Genomic DNA, 17,724 nt, shown 5'->3' with positions numbered 1-17,724 from the left:
CATTCATTCAGCTATATCCCAGCCAGCACGAGATGCAGTAATTGAATACTGTTAACCTAATAAGGCATGAAATGGTGTCTTGATTTTCCTCTTTGTGCCTTTCTCTGATTATTCATCTTATTCATATTTTCCCTGTGTGTTTATCATTCCAGTTACTTACACATCTCACCCTTCTGCTTCCCTTTCCATTCAGACAGCGGTCCTATTGACTCCGGAGGAATGTAAGCTGTCTTTCTGCGTATTTAAGGTTCATGTTTAGTTCTGGAAAATTATGCCGATTCTTACGTCTTTCTGTAGTGTAGTCTTTTAACTTTCTATTTCTCTCCTTTTTTTTTTTAATTTTATTTATTTGACAGAGAGAGATCACAAGCAGGCAGAGAGGCAGCAGAGTGGTTGTGGTGAAGGGGAACAGGCTCCCTGCTGAGCAGAGAGCCTGATGTGGGGCCCAATCCCAGGACCCTGAGATCATGACCAGAGCTGAAGGTAGAGGCTTAACCCACTGAGCCACCCAGGTGCCCCAACTTTCTTTTTTTTTAAAGTAGGCTCCATGCCCAGCATGGGGCCCAATGTGGAGCTTGAACTGAGATCAAGAGTCGGATGCTCAACCGACTGAGCCACCCGGGCGCCCCTGTGGTGTCGTCTTTACGTTAAATGTGGCCACATATCCATAGGTTGGTGACTCTTCAAGCATTCAGATTAACTTAACTTGACATATTTATTTCTTATTTCACCTTGGAGGTTTTGCCTTCAGGCAGCTATCAATTGTACTGTCCTTATGGTTTTACATTATTTAAGCACAAATATAATTTAAAAACCTAATCATAGAGGCAATAGTAATGAAGTAAAAATAAGGCCATTGTCCTTACCAAGTGAGAATGAAGCGTGACTGTACAAACAATGCTTTTTTCCCTTTCAGTATTTATTATAAAAATACATTGTGGATTGAGGCTGAGGCTCTAAAGTAAACATTTGGGGAATTCTGGCATTATTATCCTATGGGAACCAGTGCTAGTCTTTTGTTTACTTTTTCCCTTAGTTTTCCAGACAAAAGAACAGCAGCCCCACCCGGTCTTAATTTTGAACACATTTTTCTGGTTGCCACCACCCTGATTCAGGCCTGTATTCCTCCTTGCTTCAGCTGCATTCACACAAGAGTGTTGTTTCTGAATGTGACTGCGGAGGTAATAGGACCCAAACTGCCTGGTTTTACAGATGACAAAGCCAGAACAGCCGATGGCTCGGTGGCCAGCGTGACCTCTGGGCGGTCTCCGTGTCTGGCTCTCACCTTCCGGGCCACCCACACTCCCTCCTCTATCAGATTAATCTTGCTGGAGCACAGTGTGGATCATGTTCCTCTTCTTGCAAACACCTTCAGGGGTTCCTTCCACTCCCTGGAAGAGAGCCTGGCCAAGCCCTCGTGGGTCGGGGCAGAGGACTCCAAGCAACCCTTCCCCAGCTCCTCTCCTGCACCCTGAATCTTTCAGGTGGGTGGGTGCCTCATGTTTGCCTGCTGCCTGGTCTTTACCCAGGCTGTTCCTCATTCCTGAAAATCTCTCCCCACCCACCCTGAGCATGCTCTCCTCTGTGATTTTCCAATCCTCAGCTCAAAACACCAAGGAAATCATTACTGATTTAAATGCTCTCCTATGTGATACAAGCTGGGGAGCATTTAACATTTCCCCACTTATTGGTATAGGTCAGTCTGTAGACCATGAAATTTGCTTTATTTTTCTTGTCAGTTTCCCCATTTTCTTTTGCTTAGGTTTTTCTTGTGACGGATGATGCTCTCAGTTGATACGTGGCAGGAGAAAGCAGTGGGAGCTCCAAGTAGGGGAGTAGGCTCAGGTGCTTCTGGGACAGAACTTGAATTCCAGTCCAAATCCACATGTGTTAACTGTACCGCACAATCTGTGTAGCACAGACTTGGTTGTGCCATCAGAGGGCCTGAATCCAATCTGATGTTACCGAGCTGAATAACCTGGGCCTTCACCACCTCTGTCTTCTCTTTGGTAAAATGGCAACCATAGTGCACGGCCACACATCTCAGAATGAGTCTACGACGATTGTGAGAGACGAGAGGTGTGAAAGATACTTAGTGATCCATAAGGGGACACCTCGTATTAATAAGAAGTCCTCATCCTTGCTAGAGAATGTTAGTGAGCTCATGACAGAGTCAGGACAGTATCACTAAGAAATCCTCTACGTTTCACCAGGAAAATGAGAAAACTGCCCTTCTCTTAGAGGTCCAAGTTTTGAGGTTTCCCTGCACCTTTTCAACGGTATCCCGCAGAGTCGTGTGGTACCACATGGTCATCCGCTTCCTTTGTGGCACAGGGCTCCACGGTGGACTTTGAGAGAAGTGGAGGATGAAGCTGTGGCCCCAGAGAAGACTTTTCTGTCCTGAGGAAAGGTCTTGTCTGATTGTCCCCACAGTGGTGACATCTTTCATCCCTTAGTTCTATGGGAGTTATCCCAGGCTTCTAGGCTTTCTAGGTTTCAGTTTAGGAGGAAATAAAAAATATAACCCTCTTTGTCCCGAGGACAGTAGAGTCATGTTTCAATAACTGTATAAAGTTTAAATTTAATCTAGATCTTAGATATGTTTTATTACTATTGCTTCATGACTTTGTCTAATTACAACTGTCATCAAGCTTGTTGGCTTTTACTCTGCAGAGTGTTGGACAGATTCCAAGAGGGGTGTGGCCAGTGTCTGGACTAACTGGGATTACAGAGAAGATTTCTGCAGCCTCTTAGGTTGGGCTGTTCTTCAGAATAACTTAGAAATAGTCTTACCCCAGAATCCTGATTATTCATGATTCCTGATACATGAATGAGTTCTCTATCATTACAAATGACTCCAAAATTTAGCAGCTTACAGCAGCACAACATTTGTTAGTTACCAGTTTTTCTGCATGGAGAATCCAGTACCACTTGATGGTGTTCTCTGTTCTGGGATCTCAGGAGACTGCAGTGAAGGCATCAGCCCAGGCTGGGCGTGGGGGGTGGTCTCATCTGAAGGGTGGACTGAAGAAGGATAGGCCATTTCCAAGTTCCTGTGGTTGTTGGCAAAATTTATTTCCTTCCCCCTCACCTTAAAAAATCTTTTTTTGCAGTTTTGTTGAGCTATGACAGCATAATGATATATGCATATATAGTAAAATGATCACCACTGTTATGCTTAGTGAACATTCATCACCTATATATACTTACAGTTTTTTCTTGTGATAACTTTTAAGATCTACTCTCTGATGTTAAGAAAGTTACTCTCTGAGTAACTTTCAAATATACAACATGTCTTGGTAGCTGTAGTCACCATGCCGTACATACGGAAAATTAATTTCCTTGAGGGTTGTTGGTCTGAAGACCCCAGTTCCTTGTTGGCTGTTGGCTGGACAGGCACGGAGTTTCTTGCCACGTGAGCCCCTCCATAGGGCAGCTGCTTCATGAAAGCCAGGAAGGGGAGAGAGCTGGCTGGCTGGCAGGGAGTCGTCATCTCCTGTAACCTAATCATGGATGAAACATCCCATTACTTGTGTCATAGCAGGTTGGTTACAAGCAAGGTCTTATGTCCAGCCCACTCTCACGGGGAGGGGGTTACACAAGAGCTGGAACGGCAGGTGGTGGCATCATTGGAGGCTGGCGGATTCTGCCTGCCAGAGGTGTAGTTTATTCTATTTAGTGTAGAACATATCATATAAACACACATAGTATAGACATATGGAAGTGCAGTGCACAGATTTATTATGTCATGTTATGCTACTTTGCATTATCTTTGATTATAATAATAACAATAATAGGAGAGGAAAGGAGGAAAAGCACATGTTAGAAATACCCTTTCTTGAGGCAGGCTTGAAGAACCATAAAAACAGATGGTGCAGAATGAACAAAAATGAATTTGGTGACTCTTCCTTTCTAAGCTGGACATGAATCAAGTGCGGCAACAAAGCTGTCATTGACCGGGGCCTCTTGGCCATCCCCAGCCTCTGAGTTCTCTTTGTGTTCGCAGACAGGTCCTACCCTGGCCATGACAAAACTCAGCTTTTTGTCCCTCCTTTGCCTTCACTGAAATCTAGAAACCTTGTGATGGCAGGAAAAGCCTTGCGGACTTTGGGCTTTTTTATCGCAAAGTGGAAAGACAATTCTTTTGGCCTGGGTTCCCTTTTTCCTCTCTCCTTCAGTGCCTCCCCTACAAAGGAAGAAGGATATCGTTCATTCATTCACTTGCACGTAGTTGGAGCTAAGTATATTAGGTGACAAATGATGGGCGTTAGGGTACATGTTCAGAAACTCTGTCCTTCACACCTCTTGTCTTGGGGGGATTTATGACCAAGAGGGCTGAACACGATGGAAGGCAGGATGGAAAATGAAGCACCCTTTTATTAAGAGCTGGAAAAGACCCAAATCAAGCTCTGGTATAAGTAAATGATGCCTCTTGGTTCCTGCTCCTCCCGGCTCCCTCTACCTGGCACTGTTTTTTAGGCAGGACTGCAGAAAAGTCTGGAGGGACAGAACAGGGAGAGAGGAGGATGGTTGCTGGAAGGCGGAACCCATCCTGGGGTCTTGCTCTCATGGAGATGGTAAGGTAGGAAACAACCCACACTCTGTACTGAACTTTAACTCAGCTGAGAGAGCAACGTCTCCCTTAGGGCTGCAGGCTCTGAGCTGTGTGGGTCTTAAGGCCCCTTCCTTGGGCAGGAGCAGGGGAAGAGGGTGGGGTGCTGAGGCAGTGTCCTTTGAGGTGGGTGTAGTCTTTGAGTCTTTGTTTTGCAAATTCCTCTCTCTTAAGGACTCTGGAAAGAACCCAGTGGATACTAGCCTGTATCTGGTATCTACTCCCTGTGGGTTGTCATAAGGGTTTTTATACCGGGAGGTAGCTAAGCAAATCCTTACTGTATTTGAAGGGTCACTATCCCCCTGCCCCTTTCTCTTTTTTTTAACAGATGGGACAACTAAGCTTTCAAAATGTTAAATAACCCACCCAAGTTATACACTGGTGAGTAGAAGAGCTGGGATTTCAATCCAGGCTCATTCTTTCAAAGAGACCGTGCTGCTCAGCTGAAGCAGGGGCTGGGTCAGAGTATTTCTGAAGATCCTGTGACCAGAAATGGCCTTGAATGCTAAGTCCTTGATGACTCAAAAAGAATTCTGATACATCCTTTGCCTAACATCTAGTCAGGTTGACTTTGAACGCCATGATTATACGCTCCTGGATTAACCGGGGGAGTGCCACACTCCAGCAGGGGTGTGGTCACCATGCCTCACTTGCTGAGGGAGATGACGGTGTGTTGCCCCACAGGCGGGGGCCGGTGTGTGTGCTCTCCAGTTACACAGCTGAGACGCTACTATTCCCAACCAACAGGGCAGCTGTGCTGGGGCCATTTTCCCACCAGCGCACCTGGTCATTCATTCCATATTCCCAGAGCATGCCGGGTTTACCCAGGTCAGTACTCGTTTTCTCTAGCTGTGGGCCTTTGGTATTGGCTACATATTGCTGCTGTCTCTTATCTTTTGTTTTAGTCTGGGGGTCAACAGACTTTTCTGTAAAGAGCCGGATAAGAAATATTTTAGACTCTGAGGCCATAAGGCATCCACTGTAAGCCTTTAGCTTTGCTGTGGCCTAAGAGCAGCCTAGACAGGATGTCAAGGGATGAACAAGGATGTGTTCTACTAAAACCTGATTTACAAAAACAGGTGGTCAGCCGACCCTGGCCCGGAGGCTGTCGTTTGCTAACTCACATCTGGACTACAAGCCCCGTCAGGACAGAGGCAGAAGTAGGCTCTTGCCAGGTACTGGGGTGATAGTGAGAAGCAAGAAAGATCAGGGCTTCCCTCAGTACCTTACCACAGACTGGTTTAATTCGTCTGTCTGTAGCAGAATCTTGGGCGGTAAGTTTTGGGTGGCCTTGAATAGAGACTCTTGAAGAGTTGCTAGTGTACAACCTCTTCTCATTGCTCTCAAGCTCTCCTCCTTCATCCACTGACAGCTCGAAGGTTTCTACCGTGTGGTAGCTAGGAACTGTGGAGAGATGGCAAAGATAGCTTTGAGGGCTTTGTTGAAAGTTCATTTTTTTCTTTCCCCGGATCTTTGTGTGACGTCTAAGTGGTTGGCACTGAGTATTCCCACATGGGACTCTGTTCGTGTACAGCTTGTGGTCTAGTGGGAGAGACAGATGACAGATAAGTAAAAGTGAATGTATATTTAAAAATTGTGGTAAGTTCCTCTCAGAAGAGAGAGGTAAGTGTTAGGGAGGTTTGTGGTAGCAGGAAGAAGAGGGCAGAGACCTGTTCAACACCGTCCGTGGAAGTGGGTATTGAAGTTGAGATCTAAAGAATGAGAAATAGTAGCCATGCCGAGAACTGGGAGAGGAGCATTTCAGGCAGTAGGAGGAGCATGTCCAAAGGGCCTGAGGCAGGAAAGGCTTCACTGGCTTAAGCTGAAAGTGGGGCCATGGGGCCGAGGATTATTGAGCAAGAAAGAAGTTACAGAACTGTGCAGAACTCTCAGACTTGGGGGAAAATGTGGACTTAGTTCAAAGTATAGTGGGAAACCACAGTCTGCTTGGACTGCCCTAGCAAAATACCACAGGCTGGGTGGCTTCAACCACAGACATTTATTTTCTCTCCTTTCCGAAAGCTGGAAGTCCAAGATCAAGGTGCCAGTCCTGTTGGTTTCTGGGGAGGCCTCTCTTCTTGGCTTGTAGATGGCCACCATCTTGCTGTGGCCTCTCCTGTGTGCATGCATGGAAGGAGAACTCTCTGATGTCTCTTCTCGTCTTGGGAGGACACCAAACCTGTCAGAAAAGGGTCCTGCCCTTACAAAGTTGTTTAGTCTTCATGACCTCCTTAAAGGCCCTATCTCCACACATAGTCACACGGGGGGTTAGGGTTTCAACCTGTGATTTTTTTAAGGGGGCACAACTCCGTCCAGAATGCCTAGGAAGGGTCTATAAACGGGAGAGTGGCATGACTGGGGGGGCCGCGTGGAAGGTGATCATGGCAAGGCCAGTGGGGGTCCACCTGTAGCATTGCAGGAGAGAGATGATGGTGGTCTGAAGTAGGGTGGCAGCCATGGGGCTGGAGATGAGGGAATGGATTGGAGGTGTTTCTGCAGAAATGACTGGACTTGCTGTGGATCATGGCTCTCATGCCCAGTTTACTCACCTGTACCCCTGAATAACCTGGAAGTCTCCAGAGGGTCTGTTTCCAGTGCCGGTGTGGTGGTTGGCATGAGCAGGTGCTTAGTGAAGGTTGAGTAAAGGCACACGTGGCTGGAGAGTGCCACAGGGGCGGCCAGAGATGTGCCAATGTTTCCAAATCCATATTCTAGATAGTGCCTGCCTTACAGGTGTCATGGTTTCGATCCAGAAAGCTCCTCATGTCACTCGGAGCTTCAAAGAAATGATTTCTTCCTAATTTTTCTTTGGTAGTGCTAAGATGATGGAGCAAAGCAATTCCAGTATGCCTGCATCACACGCCTGCGCGCACACGCACGCACACACACACACACGCACACACACACATGCACACACACACATGCACACACACTGCAGAGAACTTCCACTCAGCTCAGAGCTCTGCTTTCCAAGTAGCCCACACAGTCTGGCCTGGCGTAGATGTTCTGCGTTATGCAACGTCTTATTTACTCTGGATCATATCCTCGTGGTTGTCAAAGCCATTCATCCTTGTCGGCTGCTCCCTCCACCTCAAAGGACTGGATCCATTTTTTTTTTTTTTTAAAGATTTTATTTATTTATCTGACAGAGATCACAAGTAGGCAGAGAGGCAGGCAGAGAGAGAGGAAGGAAGCAGGCTCCCCGCCAAACAGAGAGCCGGATGTAGGGCTCGATCCCAGGATCCTGGGACCACAACCCAAGCCGAAGGCAGAGGCCTTAACCCACTGAGCCCCCCAGGAGCCCTGGACTGGATCCATTTTTAATGTGGGAAATAAGCATGGAGACGCTTGCCGGTAATCATGATGAGGAAATGATCTACAGAACATTTCTGAGATACACTGACCCGGACCCCTGAAAATGGTTAAAGTGGCTCGTTTGAAGTCATGTATGATGATGAAAAAGTGTTTCTATATGGTGCTTTCAGACTTGTTAATACTGTATATGACCCTTGGCGGAGAGATTAGCTCCTAACTCCTGCCACTCAGTGGCTGAGCAATAGTGCCCTTATCTGTAGGATGGGATATCATCATCCATCTCACAGGGCGGTTCTGCTTGACACGCAGCAAGTGCTCCGAAAATGGTAACGGCTTTCATTACTTTAGTTCTGAAATGTTGCTAGTGCAAGTTTTGCATTTAAGGTTTGTGAATTTTATTTTATTTATTTTTAAAGATTTTATTTGACAGGCAGAGATTACAAGTAGGCAGAAAGGCAGGCAGAAATTGGGGGGGGGGGGGGGAGGAGCAGTCTCCCCGCTGAGCAGAGAGCCCCATGCAGGGCTCCATCCCAGGATCCTGGGATCATGACTGAGCCAAAGGCAAAGGCTGTAACCCACTGAGCCACCCAGACACTCTAGGTTTGGGAATTTTAAAGGGAGTGCATTAAATTTAAGTATCATCTAAAGCATGGCTGGCAGTATATTACAGAACCACAAATAAGGCCAATGAAACATGTGTAAAACCCCAAGAAATAGTTATTTACTAGCCCACAGAAAACTGGGAAAGCGGAAAAATGTTTTACTCTGCAATTAAAAGGTTTTAAAATAGAATATGCCTATGCTTAAATGTAGTCCTATTGTAGTCTAATAATTTACCTCCTGGTGAGGGGCAGATACATTTTAGAAGAGATTTCAAGAGATGGAAAAACCTAAAAAGGATAAATTCTCACACCATTCCATTTGTGATTATAAATAACATTTTTTCTTAATTTTGGAGCAGTCCGCAGTAACAGTAACCTCACATTTGCTCACTTACTTTACTGTGAGGACTGTATTGAGTATTTACAGGAGGCCAAATACTGAGCCGACCATCATTTCTCTTAAATGATGCATGGCAGTTGTTGGCATTTTGGAAAATGAATAAATGTCTGGATAACCGGGACTATTTTATACATACGGATTGTTAACTCACCCTTTTAACTCAACATGTTTGGACTTTTGCAGTGTCATTAAAAACTCTTCTTATCTGTGCGCCTGGTTAAGGTGGTTTCCACTCCGGTCATAATCTCAGGGTTGTGGGATCGAGCCCTATGTTGGGCTTCGAGATCAACAGAGTAGTTTGAGACTCTCTTTCCCTTCTCTGCCCCTCCTGCCCCCGTGTAGTCTCTCTCACTCTCTAATAACTAAATCTTTGAAAAAAAGGTCTTCTGATCATGGTCCACATTGTGTACTATCCCATAGTAGGAGGATATCACAGTTTCTCTACACAGTGACCAACCCGTGGATACCCAAATTGCTTCTGGGTTTTACGGTTTTAAGTAATGCTGGACAAAACCCTCACATAAGTATTTAAACATTTCCTACCTGCTTAGCTAGGGCTATGCAAATTTAGATATCTACGATGCTAGATTCGATACAAAGCATGCAGTCAGCCAAGTGGTTCCACTCAAGGCAACTGAGACTTGATGAAAACATATAAGAAACTATAATATAAAAGTACAAGATAGAAAGTCTCTCCTAGGAGGGCAGTTGTTTTTGCCGCAAAAAAAATTTTTTTAAGTAAGCTAGATGCCCAGCGTGAGGCTTGAACTCATGACCCCAAGATCAAGACTTGCATGCTCTACCAATTCACCCAGACAGATGCCCCTTTGCTGCAAATTTTTAATAATTATGCAAGTTATTCAAGGAATTTCAGCGTTTTCCTCTAGAGTGGGAATGACAGCAATACCTTCAGTGGGGTGCCGTGGGAAGTTTCGAGGACCCAGTGCCCCCAAAGCATTTCACCCTGACCTGACGTGCAGTTACCACTATATAAATGTGAACTGCTATTATGAACAATGTCAAGTACATGGCCATGCGATGCTAATGTAAATAATGCCAGGCTGTATGTCTGTCTTCAGGTCTCCTATGGTCTCTGTGTCAGTATTTTTCTAATACAACTGAGGTTGTGCTTGTCCCTTCTGCAGTCACTTTACACAGGGGTGTGCTCACACACAGGCCACAGACATAGTGTGGGTGGGGGTCGTTTGGGAGGGAGGGGGTGAGGGAGTGCTCCCAGGAAGCCCTTAATAAAGTGTGAGCTTGTATTCAAAATGTATCACAGAGCAAAGTCTTAGAGTATGAGCCTTAGCAGAAACCAGGTGTCCGAGGGCAGGGTTTCCCAAATGTTGCCAGCAACCCATAGTGAGAGATGTAATGTCATTTAGGGCCACAAAGCAAATAAACATGTCTACGTGCTGGTTATGTCAAGCCGTTTCAGCAAACAGGACCGACTCTCGTGATGCCTGCTGTACGCTCATATTTTATGGGCTGTTTCATTTCATTGTAAGGTTGGTTATGGATTCAGTTTATTTTGCCAGGTAGAGACCCCCCCCCAATTTGAAATACTACCTTAAAGTTTGTATCTGCTTTAAGAGTTTGCAACTATGTTTTTGTCGTTAAATCTCACTGAGGCACGGAATCGCTAACGAATGGTTAATTTGAACTGTGGGGGGCGCTATTCAGACACACTTGCCTGTGAGTTGCGAGAATGTTCTGTCAAAAGGGCACTATAACAGGATGCAGGCAGGATTCAGCCAAACCCTGGGCACCCGTTGTAAGTCGCTCTGGTTTCTCTGTCTCTTCATCCAGGTAGTTCCAGTGTGCCGGCAGCATGAGTTCAGAAAGAGACTCGGAAACGACCTTTGAGGAGGATTCTCACCCTAATGACGAAGTGGTTCCCTATAGCGATGATGAAACCGAAGATGAGCTTGACGACCAGGGGCCTGCGGTCGAGCCGGAACAGAACCGAGTCAACAGAGAAGCTGAGGAAACCCGGGAGACCCTCCGAAAAGGTGACCTCACTGGGGCGGGGACCCTGGGACCTGTCCGTGTCCGCGCCCACGGGGCAGCGGCGACAGGTGCACAGGCCAGCCGGCCCATGTTAGATGGTCCAGGAGGTCCCTTCGTTCTCCGAGGGTGATGCGGCTGGGAGAACGGTCGCTGGGCTTGGACGGGGACACGTCGTCCTCGGCGTGCAGGGCCGCTCCACCGACCTGACCAGGTCTGCCTGGAAAGTGGCAAGCTTTGGCTAGTGGCTACTTTCAAAGGGAGTTGCCTACGGAAGAATTTGCCTGTTCCTGCACCCAGGAAGCTTCGCATTACCAGACCTTTTGCTCAGTGGGTTGTGACCGCGAGATGGCTTGGGCTCTGCTTGCTGCAACGGGCCTGTCTACATGCGGCAGCCAGCCAACCCCAGAGTGGGGGCAGCTCCGAGGCCGGGTCTGGACCAGGCGCCAGGACCCGACAGTAACTGTTTCAGGCTCTGTGTGCCATGTGCTCTCTGTCACACCTACTCGGCTCTCCCGGGAGCTCTTAAATATAGCCCTAGACAGTCCGTCATTGAGGCCAAAAGAGTGTAGCTTACTTTTATGATGTGGATTTTCCCCTGCAGCTTTTCTGTTTCATTTTCCGCTGCTTCTCCCACCCTGGGAAGCAGATGTGATCTTTTCCTGTGGCCGATCCTTTCCTCCTTGGGCCCCAGATTTGCTCCAGATTTCAGGTGGAAAATATTTCGTCCACAGTCCTTAGAATTCCAGCTAAACAGCTTCGGTTTCTCATTTATAGAAATTTCCGCTAAGTTATGGTTTCTGACTCTCAGGATGTTGTCACCACAGCCTTGGTGAGAATAACCTCTGATCCTCTCTGGTTTCCCCAAAATCTCTGTCACTAGCCCATCTGTCCTCCCAGGTGCCCCTGAAGTCTGCTTCCCTCGGGTTACTCCCTGCCCCCCTCATCTTTCCTGCTGGGTTCCGCTCCCTGGTCCATGTGGGGTTTTTTCCAAACCATTTTCACCTGTAGAAAGAGCAACAGGCATGAAATACCACTCGTGGGACGATTCTTCCTGCTCTGGCCAGACACTGCCTCTCTCCCCGATGTGGGGAGGTTCTCCTTGGGGGAGAACATGCATCCAAATGGGCCTCTGCCCAGAATAGGCTCCAAAACCTGGCAGGCTGGCAACCCATGTAGACTGCCGTCTTTGGTTTTCCATATCAGACATTTAGAATGATCAAAATTTACTGTGGCTTTCTGGCTGTGATTTCAAGCTGTTGAGTGTTAAGCTTAAGTGCTTTCTGCCTTGAAGCAGAAGGTACTGAAATCAGGATAATCGAGCTAAATTAAAATGGAAACACTGCTGATCTGGACAGGAATGTGGCCTCTGTCATAACAGGTCCAGGCTGGATGTTGTTCGAAGGGGGTTCAAGCCAAAGTAGCCTGACAAGTTAAGTTAGCAAAGAAGTTCTAGCTGACTGCCCCAGTCCTGAATACCATGTTTCTTCCTCATTCCTTCTCCCGCCGAACCTCTCAGTTTCCTAGCACAATCTCGGAGTCGCTATCATATGTGGCTATCTGATGAGTTGGCAGGGGACCGGCTCAGTAAGGTTCAAGGTGAACTTTGCTGTTGCTGCCTGGTGCCATGCTGCCCGCCGTGTGGTCCAGGACGCAACAAAGACCGGGGTTGGGTGCCTGCAGAAATGTCAGGGAAGCACGTAGTGGACGGAAACTCTCACCTCTGGTTTTTTCCAACTCCGCTTTCATATCTTGGTGCTCGGGACCCTCTCCTGATCATTCCTTTGCACGTCATCTTCCTTACAGATTTCTACTGTTGGAATACAGGCCGCAAGGGAGCCCAGACGTGTTCTTGGCTCTTCATAGCCTTTTCCCATGGTGGTTTATATTTTTAGGGGACTCTGGTGGCCCGCCCTTCCTTCCTTCCTCCCTCCCTCCCTCTCTTCTTTCCTTTCTCTCTCTCTTTCTCTCTGTCTTTCTTTCGATTACTTACTTATTTGAGAGAGCAAGCATGAACAGGGAGAAGGGCAGAGGGAGAGGGAGAAGCAGACTCCCCACTGAGCAGAGAGCCCAATGCGGGGCTTGATCCAAGGACCCCAGGATCGTGACCTGAGCCAAAGGCAGACACTTAACCAACTGAGCCACCCAGGCACCAATCCCCCCCGCCTTTTTTTTTTTAAGATTTTATTTTTAAGGAATCTCTACATCTACACCCAGTGTGAGGCTCAAACACACAACCCCAAGATCAGGAGTTATATGCTTTACCAGCTGAGCCAGCCAGGGGCCCCTGGTGGTTCTCATTTCTTAAAATTCCTGTCCAATGACCTTGCTTGTGACTTTCAGAAATATTTTTCTAACACCTCTACCTGCCCTTCCCAAACACACAGAGGACATTCAGTAAGTGCTAGAACCTGTCTCCCTACAGTCCCATTTCTGCCCTGCACACCCCACAACAGATCGGCTTCCTCTCCTCCTCCCTCACTCCCTCTGTCCCTCCCTTTTTCCTCTGCACCCCTCCTTCTCCCTTCTTATTTTTTTTTCCCATACTCTCACTTGGTCATTTTCCCAATTAAGGGTGGGTCATTCTGACTTGTTTCAATTCAGCCATCCTCTGTCTGGACATTTTATATGAAGGACAGTTTTTTGTTGTTGTTGTTGTTTTTTTTTTTTTTTTTTTCAAAGAAATCAGTTCTTTATTTTTTAAAAAGATTTTATTTATTTGACAGAGAGACACAGCGAGAGAGGGAACACAAGCAGAGGGAGTGGGAGAGGGAGAAGCAGGCTTCCGGCCAAGCAGGGAGCCCCATGTGGGGCTCGTAGCCAGGACCCTAGGATCATGACCTGAGCCGAAGACAGAAGCCCAACTGACTGAGCCACCCAGGTGCCCCCAGAAAGCTGGTTTCGTAAAGATGCCCTAGGCCAGCTGAGTTCAGCAGGTGTTTTGCGAGACCCATTTTGCATGCTTTTCCGTTGGAGGACCTTGGCTGTGGGCTGTGACTCTAGCACAAGGATAGGCGTGCTGCTAGAGTGCGCCACAGAGGAGGAGATCAACCCCCAGGTTCTCCGGGAGTAATTTTACCCTTAGTTTACTTTGAGCAAGGATGGGCAAAAACATGGGTGTGTTTCCCATGCTGTGGGATGGGCCCTCATTTCCTGAGGAGTACACAAGAACAGCATTTCCTAGGGTGCCTCTGGGAGACACGACGTTTGCCAGATGCACCAGGACACAGATCTGTAGCCTCTGAGACTGGAAACTCAGAATTCTGACATCTCTTCCTGGAGTTTCAGGTTGTCCGTTAGCTTGAAAGGATCCAAGAACTTGAATCATTCAGTAAAGCCGTTTAATTTTATATAGCCACACTTCCTAAAATTTCTTGACTCTAGAATGCTGTGGGTTTTTAAAATTTTTTATTTTTTTCCCATCCCACCATCTTGGTGTCCCCTAGGTCAACTCCTTGGGTAATTCTGGGCCAGTGAGGAACCGGCTTCCAGATGAAGTCCTTGGGAGTGAATAAGGGATTGGGAGAGGTTGCTGGATTAATGCATACTGGCTCTTTCTTCGGAGCCTGGGCCTCCTGGGCCACACTGCCTTATTGGTGACCTCTCTCATCTGTTCACTCTGCTGGCTTATGTGTGTACTCACAGCTTCCCTCTCTGCAGCGCCTTCCTACCTGAATCCTGCCTTCTGCCTTGCCTGGTGTCCTGTCTCCTGTTGTCATGGCCAAGCTTCTGGAAACCCATTTCTCCAGCACCACATCCTCCCGTTGCCCTGGGTTCTTCCCCTCCATGGGCTGCCCCACCACCCCGAGCATAACGCTTTCGTTAAAGTCCCCAAGAACCCCAGTGCAAGGCCGGTGAGCTTTCTGTCAGCCCTCGCATTCTGGCCTGTTCTCTCTGGAGTGCCATACCTTTGTAGCAGCCTCTCCTTGGCAGGTGGCAACATCCTCTCGTCCCAGCACTCTTCCTGTTTCTCCTTCCTTCTGGAGAATGTTCACCTCTGCCTTCACACTCCATTCTGTCTGTTCAGACCTTCCTTTGGCAAGCCGACTCCCTTTAACCTGCGAACATACCGCACCTCTCTGTCACTCTGAGAGGCAAGATGCATGGTGGGGAGGAGGGACGACGCTGGGTGCAGGCTCTGGGCTTCAGCCCTGCTTCATCTCCTGCTTGCTAGGAGAAGGCCCCTTGCTAGCTGTGTGACCTTGAGGAAAGGACTTCCCTGCTCCATGCCGCAGTGGGCCCATCTGTGCAATGGGCACAGTCTTTGTCCTTACTTCATTGGGTAGTTGTGCAGATTAAATCAGAAAATCAGTGTAAAGGATTTAGGACTGTTTCGGGCATACAGTAAGTGCTCAGTCAACGGTAGCTATTATCCCCATCACCCCCTCTGGCCAGTTCCTCCCTTAATGTCTTTCATGTCAGACTGAAAGTGTCTACCCTTTCCCATTGTCTCCTCCCTTCTTTCCATCATCAGAACTTCTTCTTGAGCCCTGTACCCCCTTTTGGGGTACTCAGGTTCTCCTGGACAGCCCCAGGCTGCAGCTGCAGACTCATTCTTCTAAACAGCTCCTTTTGTCCCCAAAGCCAAGTACAGTGAATGGTTGCGGAGGTGGATGGGCTGAAGAACAGGCCATTTTCCCAGGAATGAGTTTGCCCACATACTGAGGAAATTTGGGGTGATTTACGGTCATCCCTGCCTCTGCCATCCTATAAGCCTTTCCCATGAACACAGCCTTCTCCAGCCTTTTTGCTTGCAGACCTGTGGTCTTTCGAAGCCCCCGGTGGTTTCTTAGGTGAAGCTTCCCCCCTACCCCCCCCCCCCCCCGTCTCAGGTGGTAGGTGGTTCAGCATACCCGCAGGAGGTCAAGGCGTAAGTCTCTCCAGCAGAGAAAGCAGAAATCTCTGTCCATGGAAAAGTTCACCCAGGCACACGTGAAACCGCAGGGACAGAGGGAAAGCTTGCAGAAGGAGCCCCACTCATGCGGTGACCTGGTCTTGTAATGGGTTGACCTGTGCTTCCGCCCCGCGGGCTGGGACAGGGGAGGCTGCCCTGCTTCCGCATGTGAGAGGCATGCATGAGCTGCCGAGTGGAGATGGGGAGGAGCTTGCTAGGAGAAGGGAGGGGGAGGCAGGGGCATCTCGCGGGGGCACCAGGCTCAGCGGGCATTTGTGCTGGGGTGCATCAGAGAGCCTCAACACAAGTGTGACTGCGGAATCAGGTGTGCCCTTCACCAGCCTTCCCTGGTCAAGGAAGGCTTCCTGGAGGGAAGGGCGCCTGAGCGGAGCCCTCAGTTAAGTGTGAGAGGGAAATCAGCCCCCGGGGTGTCAGGAGCAGGACGTTCAAGCGGTGGCAGCGTGATGGGGGGCTCCGAGCTGCTGAGGGTGCAGGGAGCCGTGAGCCATGTTTGGAGCCTAGATGGCGAGCTGGGGCTGGAGTCCGGACCTTGTCCTGAAGGCCCCAGGGAGCCATGGCAGCATTCTAGGCGCAAATAACATGGCTAGATGTGCGGTAGCCTCCTCCCAGCGTGGCTGCTGCGTGGCCACGCCTGTCCTCCCCGTCCAGGCTTCATGGGGGTGGGGCGGGGAATGACTTCCCTGCACCTGGGATCCAACTCCAGCTCCTTCCCTTGGCTGCTCCGGCCCCTGTGGTTTGGGCCTCTTGTCCTCTCCCGGCTGCCTGCTGTGGGGCGCAGCCGTTCTCGCTGTGCTCGGTCACCCTGTCCTCCCCTCGCTTCCCTGTCCTCCTCACGCCTCCCCAGCCCGTGACTTCCCATCCTTCCCCAGTGCAGCTCCTCCCGTGTGCCTGGCTCCTTCTCAACCTTCAGCTCAGTGGAGTTGTCGCTTCCATAGAGAAATCTTCCATGAGCGCCGGCCCTAGCCTGGAGCAGACCCCCGACGCCAACCCCTCATTGTACGAGCCCCTTGCACTTCCCTTCATACCCCTGAGGGTACTTAGGATTATGTCCTTGAATGACTGTGTGACTCTCTCCCACCAGACTGTTGGCTTCATGAGAATTGGGGCCATGTTTATCCCATGCAAAGCCCAGAAGAGGCAACTATGAAGGGGACACGGATTTATGTTAGAAACCCCATGTTGGCACCAGCAGGGAGCAGAGAGCAGACAGTAATCCGGGTAAAAACTGGTCAGGACCCAAACCAAGATGGCGGGGATGGAGAGAAGGGTGACAGATCATGATCGATGTCAGGGATTTGACTTTCATAAATCCCACTGGATCCGAGGGTCAAGAGGAAAGGAGGCCTGAGGAATCACCTCTGGCTTAGGCACCCCAGTGGGTGGTCTGGTTGTCCGTTGCTGCATGAAAAACCACTCCAGACCTATTGGCACAAAGTCATCATCGTGGTGTTCACAGATTCCGTGAGTCTGGGGTTAGACGAGATGTGGCAGGAGTGGTTTGTTTCTGTTCTCGGATGTCTGGGCCCTCAGCTATGTGAAGACCTGAACAACCAAGGTGATTGGAACCACCAGGAGCCTGGAATCATCTGGAAGCTTCTTCACTCAGGTCTGGCCCCTGAGCCGAGTAACTCAAAGGCTGAACTGGTCTGTAGATGGAAGCATCTCTCTGTGGTTTGGGCTTCTGCCGGCGTAGCACTGGGGCTGCGGTGGAGTGTCCTCTGAGGGGCCTGTCTGAGGAGCCAGCATTCCAAAAGGTCAAGATCACAGCGGAAGCTGGTTGCAGAATTTAGGCAGAATCACCTGTGCTGAGCATCTCTCGGTCGCAAGAGAGTCCCCGAAGCTAGATCTGATTCAAGGGAAGGGAAATTTAGAT

At 48.8% G+C, this 17,724-nt stretch overlaps 1 protein-coding gene across 3 annotated transcripts in view; it reads left to right on the top strand.

Moving 5' to 3' along the window:
* The window catches only part of ATP8B1 (ATPase phospholipid transporting 8B1), a 125,717-nt gene that overhangs the window by 49,877 nt on the left and 58,116 nt on the right, over positions 1 to 17,724 (top strand). For 2 of the 3 annotated variants that reach the window (XM_046024392.1, XM_046024391.1), the window contains one exon: positions 10,739 to 10,941. In XM_046024392.1, the coding sequence (XP_045880348.1) occupies positions 10,761 to 10,941 (181 nt within the window). In that variant the 5' untranslated portion in view covers positions 10,739 to 10,760. Of the gene's footprint in view, positions 1 to 1,461; positions 1,485 to 10,738; positions 10,942 to 17,724 lie in introns of those variants that run through there. The other variant, XM_046024393.1, reaches the window with a different exon arrangement.

This window comes from Meles meles, chromosome 12 (assembly GCF_922984935.1).
Source record: "Meles meles chromosome 12, mMelMel3.1 paternal haplotype, whole genome shotgun sequence".
NCBI lineage: Eukaryota > Metazoa > Chordata > Mammalia > Carnivora > Mustelidae > Meles > Meles meles.
This window is presented reverse-complemented; position numbering and strand designations above follow the sequence as displayed.